This window comes from Lactuca sativa, chromosome 6, assembly GCF_002870075.4.
Source record: "Lactuca sativa cultivar Salinas chromosome 6, Lsat_Salinas_v11, whole genome shotgun sequence".
NCBI lineage: Eukaryota > Viridiplantae > Streptophyta > Magnoliopsida > Asterales > Asteraceae > Lactuca > Lactuca sativa.
In genome coordinates this window covers 100,295,337-100,301,784 of record NC_056628.2, presented here as the reverse complement: position 1 = coordinate 100,301,784, position 6,448 = coordinate 100,295,337, and the positions used below count along the sequence as shown (strand labels likewise).

The 6,448-nt window shown below is 31.9% G+C and overlaps 1 protein-coding gene across 2 annotated transcripts in view; it reads right to left on the bottom strand.

Annotated features, from left to right (window-relative positions):
- LOC111915799 (uncharacterized) overlaps positions 1–904 on the bottom strand; it is a 1,362-nt gene extending 458 nt beyond the window's left edge. Inside the window, exon 1 of one of the 2 annotated variants that reach the window (XM_042895833.2) lies at positions 312–904. In XM_042895833.2, the coding sequence (XP_042751767.1) occupies positions 312–756 (445 nt within the window). In that variant the 5' untranslated portion in view covers positions 757–904. The remainder of the gene's footprint in view (positions 1–311) is intronic. The other variant, XM_023911441.3, reaches the window with a different exon arrangement.
- Positions 905–6,448: the final 5,544 nt, after the last annotated feature.

Here is a 6,448-nt window from a genome sequence, read left to right as displayed (position 1 = left end):
CACCAAAATTTTGAATTATACTATCACATTATTTGAACTTAACTAAAAGACAAAAACAATGATTGGAAAAGCTTTTAAAACTTGTAATTTTAGAAATACCCTTGAAGAAGTTGTAGGTGAAAAATTCTCATAACAGATAACAAGATCTTTCATTATTTTTTTCGATTTCGAAATGAAATAGCATTAAAAAAAATTGTATACAGATGTGGGGCAGTGTGAGGCATGTTTGTCTTGATTCTTGAAAGAACGACTCCTTTACGTTGAAACGTTTCAAATTCAATTCCAAAGTGTATCTTTAATGTATTAATTACCTTGATGGGTTGTGTTGATGAGATTATCAAGCTCAATCTTGATTGCTAAATACAATCGTTTCCACTTCTCAACCGCTTCATCCCGTCGCTCTCTCTCCTCCTTCATCTGCTCCAACACCATATCCGTCTGCAATTCCTGCAACGCCATTTTCTCACTCTTTTTCTCCATCATCACCGTCTCTCTTCTTCTGTGTTTTTCTTCTTTCTCTTCCATCACCTTCTTCAACCTCTTCACTTCCCTTTGCAGCCATTTTCTCTCTTGCTTCCATTCAGACTCTTTCAGCGCATGAACCATCATTTCTTGTTCGTAAACTTCATTTTCGGTCCCTCTCAGTGATATCACCTCTTCCAGCTTTTGTTGCAGAAGCTTTGTTTTCTCTCTCAAGATTCTTACCTCACAACCATTATTCGCATGATGCCCCCCTTTAGTTTGCACGCCACCCATGTTTAACCCCTCTATTTGCTTCCAAGTTTGTAGAGTAGAGCGATCCTATTTGTAGTGAGAAAGGGTGTTTAAATGCAAAATAAGAAGAATGACATAAATTTTGTGTATAGGCTCCTCCAAGAGCGGCTTCCAACATGTAGTTAATGAGGTACTGACTTGTGCTCGTGACTCCACAAATTCTTTTCATGAATTTGGGTTTGAAACTAGGAGCGTTCTTGAGTATTACAAGTTCCTAATTTAAAAATTTATTTACGTAATGGGGGAATATTTACCAAAAAGAACGTGTACCTATTTTGAGATGAACTAGCAAATAGTAATTTGATATAAACAATATTGTTATTGGTAGGGGTGTTAGTTCTGTAGTGTAGAGACAAAACCACAAATCACAGTGCGAAGCAGTGAAAGTTTGAAATTGTGTTTATGCCTTGCAGATCTAGCAGAAAACCAAATTAATTGAAACGGAGACCGTGTGGTTTTTAAATCTCCAACAACCGTAAATTTTTGGTGCGTTGCGGTTTTATATTTTTCAAAAATCGAAAATAACCAAACCGTGCTGAATTTAATATATTTAATAATTATATATAGTATCTATTATTTTTCTTATGAAATAACTAATATAAAACTATGATTTTACCCGCCACACAGTGTGGCGACGATAATGGATTTAAGAAGTAGGAAAAAGTAAGTTACTACATGTTGAAAATAGATGAAAAAATAGTTTCTTTTCCAGAGGTAACTAAAAATAAACACGAAAAACGTAAAAAACAATTACGTCAAGCCATAGACAAACTCGAATTTAGAATTTATATCGACACATACATAAAAAAAACAATTAAGTTTTATAATAATAATAATAATAATAATAATAAACTAAACTAACGAACGAAAGTTCTAAATTTATGTCGAAACATTGACCATCTTGAATTTATACCGACATATACATAAAAATAAGAACATAAATAATTAGTCTTTTTTTTAAAGTTAATGAATGAAAGCTATTAAGGAAAATCATATTATGTATACTAAAGAGGATAAACACAAAAGTTGATAAAATGGAGAGGGTCAAAGTGACATTTTTCAAATTTCAAAGTTGAGGAGTTCAAAGTGACATTTTAAAAAATATTTTTACAAAGTAAAGAGATGAAAAATATCATTTTGTAAAATAGACATGTGCAAATTGTCGATGGTAAAATGGAAATGGGTCAAAGTGACATGGATTGAAAATAGCATTTTCGAAAGTAAAGAGATACAAATTGTCGATGGAAATATCTATCGACATTACCTTTTAATGTATAGTTAATAAAATATATAGTTTGTATAATTTATAAAAATAAAAGAAGCTAAAGATTTGTGACGGAAGTGCCAAAGTGGAAGTCCCACATCACCCAACAAGAAACAAGGGTGCAGACTCTTTATAAATAAGGTGTAACTTCCCACAAGTGCGGCCCGACTGACCTCCAGACCTAGAATCAGCGGTCTTGGACCACTTTGGCACCGGCTGTGACTGTGTCGGGGCCTACCTCTGCTCCCGTAGCTGTAACTCGATCTCCAGCTCACGACGCCTAGCGGCCTCCTGTAACTCCAATTGTGTATCACATCGTTGGGTAGCAACAAACTGACGGATATCAGTCTTGAGCATGCTCAGATAATGTGTCATCTGAGCCTGCTTAGAAGCAAACTCCGGGCAAAACATCGCCCTCTCAGTGAACATGCTGTAACACCCATAAAATTCAAGCCAAATTTAAACTTTTAAAAACATTTCAAATGCCAATAATTATTACAAATAGGTTTCCAAAATAGTTTCACATCATAGTATCCCAGAAAATCCAAAACAAATTATAAGGAAGTGTATGGTCACGCCTTCGTCTTCCCGCGGCCATCCGTTGTACCTGAAACAATAATCGATAAACATAAGCTCGAAGGCTTAGTGAGTTACCCCCAAAATACCAACCTCATACAATCCATAATCATATCATATAACAAACACTGAACAACCATGCATCTCGAGTCTACAGTGTGACTGGTCCGCCCGTATCGGGCCTTCAGTCCACCTGGCCCACTCTATGAGTCTACAGTATGACTAGACTGACCGCGTTGGGCCTTCGGTCTATCTGGCCCACTCTCCGAGCCTTGGCACGTCTAGACCACCGTCTCAGGCCTTCAGCCTATCCAGACCACTCGTTGGGCCTTCGGCCTGACTATGTGCCCTCTTGGGCCTGCAGTCTATCCGGTCCTCCCTGTGTATGTTGGCCTACAATACGAAGCAGGACCCGCCTCAACCCAACCCCCCATACCAATCAAACAATCATGTGCACATAAATATTGTCTCACCCCGCTAAAGCGGAAACACGAGGCGTGGCAGTATAAAGGGTTTCATAGCAAAAGTTAAAAGATAACACTAACCATAGTATTAAAAATCATTACAAATTTACAATGGGTTTGAACAACTTTTAAAAGAAATTACAATGAAAAATTGGAATACAACACATGCGAATACTCCTAACAGTGAAGTGTCCCTAAGTGCCACTTACTCGATGATTCCTGAAAAAGCATGTAAAACGAGCGTCAATTATAAAAATAGTTGGTGAGTATTCACAAGTTTAACAAAATAATATTGGTTCATGAATTAAAATCAAAGTTTTGATAAAAGTTTCCAATAATAAAAGTATATTGTTAAAAGGAGTAAATAAGTTTGTAAAAACAAAGTTCTTTGTTATCATGAGAGATAAAGTATGTTGCCCGAATAAGATGCAACATTCATATTCTCATGGAAGATAAAGTTCGTTACTCAAACGAGTAAACAAGTTTCAATGCTAAGATGAGCAATCAATTTTGTTGCTACAAGGAGCAAACAATTTCATTGCTAAAACATGTATATAAGTTTTCAGTAATAAAAGTTCGTTGTTGTAATGAGAAACAAAGTTCATTGCTATAATTAATAAACAAGTTTATTGCTATAATAAATAACAAGTTTATTGCTATAATAAGTAACGAGTTTGTATGTGTATGAGCAAACAATTAGTTCTCAACCAAACCTATGACTGAAGCCCTATCAAGATCTATGCTTATCGTTCCATAGATGAATATGGTATCATGCACTCCAGCAATAGGGCGAGGGAGGAGTTGTCAATTCCTAATAGCGCTATCCATAATGACCATTGGCTCAAAGAGTTAATGGTTAGAGATAAGGGAAGGGCCTTAATACGATAAGTTCTCATGTTCCGTGTTGCATAGACATACATAGAGAGATATAGCAGTAAAATAGCAATCATATTTGATACAAATCAATTTAAATACAACATTCAAATCATAGTTTTTCGGGACATGCTTTTCCACCCCAAAACATAAAAACCGAAAATAGGGGAGTGCGTGAATACTCACAATATGCATTGAGATGATGCAAATGATGCATTGATCTACGCTCCACTGACACCACTATTGTTTTTCTATAACGATGTTACACACTAATAAGTCTCTAATCGAAATCTAACACTAGTATACATACTACTACAATAGAATTATGTCAATATTGTGTCAAAATTTAATATTGATAAGTTACAAACATTTTTCTGTGGAAATTAAGTTTCAAAGAATCAATTGTTATATAACAATTTAAGTGGAAAATTTCCACTATTGAAATGTTAATATTTAACATTTTAGAGGTATTCCAATGATTAAATATTCAAAACTAAATCAATTTAGTTCTAAACTTTCCCAAACTTTGCATTTCAGTTTTAACTGAAGTCAAAGACCTTAAGATAAATTTTCTTGACTTTTTGATTTGTCTAATTATTTTTCACCATTTAATTCCTTGAATAATCATAAAATCATGGAAAAATTGTAAAAAGTTAATAAAAATTACCAAACTTCAGATTTTGGTTCTAACAACATTAAAAGACTTCTAGATAAATTTTCATGGTTTATAGATATGTATAACCAATTTTCTTATATTTAATTCTCTAAATAGATACAAATTCATGAAAAATAGAAATCAGTTTTCAAAATTACCCAAAATTTTTGTATTAATTTTATTAAACATTATTAATCTGGGAAAAATATAAAAATTGATTTCTAAACTGTTTAACCAAATTTTATGATTTCTGAGCATTTATTCAAATAAAAATTGAAATAAATAGGAAACAGTTTCCAAAATTGCCCAAAATTTTGGTAAAACTTTTTTTGTATACATGTAGAAGCTGTGAAAAATATAAAAGATATTTTTCAATTAGTCTTTCTGTTTTTCATTGTTTTATCCTCTTAAATAATCATTAATTGGAGAATAATTATTAAACAATTTAAGTAAATTACCAAAATTTTTGTAAAGTTCATTTACAGTGTGAATAATCTGGGAAAAAACCCAAATGTAGTTTTTATCTACTGGAATCCGATTTTGTGTATTTAAGTGTATTTAATCTTAGAAAATTGGAGAAAAATAGTATACAGAAGAGAAAAATAATCAAAAATTTTATGTAGCCTCCTAATGTACTATAAGGTGTTCTGGTAAATGTTTATAATTTTTGGATGAGTAAAAATAGTTTTCCTATTTTTAGTCCATTATAAATACAAAAATCGGAGAAATATAGGAATACATTATGAAAAATTCTGAAAATACTTTTCTAAGCCTTCCACAGAGAGTATAAGCTGTGGAAATTATTATATACCCTTTTTCAAATTATCTAAAGTGGTTTTATAATTTATTGCGTCTAAACAAAAAAAAATTCAAAACCATATTAAACAGTAACAAAAATCGATGAAACTTCATGAGAGATGTTTATTAACTTAATGGGTCGTCCACAAATATTTTCAGAATTTATTTACAATTGTAAGTATTTTATATGCTTTAACACTATTTTTTTATTATTTTCATGTAAAAATAAAGAAAATATATATTGAGCTGAAAATTTCCAGAATGCAACTTCAAACAATTTAATAACAATGAATTTTTTTTTCTTATTTTTGGTGTCGAAAAACATGCCTAAAGGCTCAAACAATTATAGAGAAAACTTGATTCTTGTGATTTTGGTAAAAATTATTGATGTTACCTTGAGAATTTTTGCAACATGTTCCAAAGGCTTTTGAATCAAGATATTTTTATACCTCTTAATACATGATGTTAAGTGCTCAAATTAATTTTTCCTTGATTTTTAGTGATGAATAAGATCTTTGAACATGCAATACAAAACTAGTATTCACAAAAAGGTGCTGATTGAGCAACAGTTTTGTAAAAATTGCTAAAAATCGAAATATTTGAATTTTCCAGTGAGATTAGATGGGTTTGAAAGCTAACTCAAAATATTATATTTAAGAAAAAGAATCTAGAATTTTGGTTAAGAAATGAGTGAGATATGGCAGTTTAAAGTCAGGTAAAAAATCTGGCAGATTGCATGCATGGTGATTGGTTAGAAAAATGAGTTTTCATCATTTCTTTGAGTAAATCTTTTGAAATATTTTAAAAGATATCATGATAAACTTATATTCTAGTCATGTTTCCAGAGATCAAAAGATTAAAACTTATCAAAATGTATATCATACATGCATGGTGTTAAAACACATCCATGATTTTCTAAAAACCATTTTAACAAAAAGAAAACAAGTTTGAAGAAGATGATGAAGTAGAAGTCGGTTTTTGAAGTAAAATGCACATGCATGGCTTAAATCATTGTTGTGGATCTTCAAGAGATGTATGTTCTTT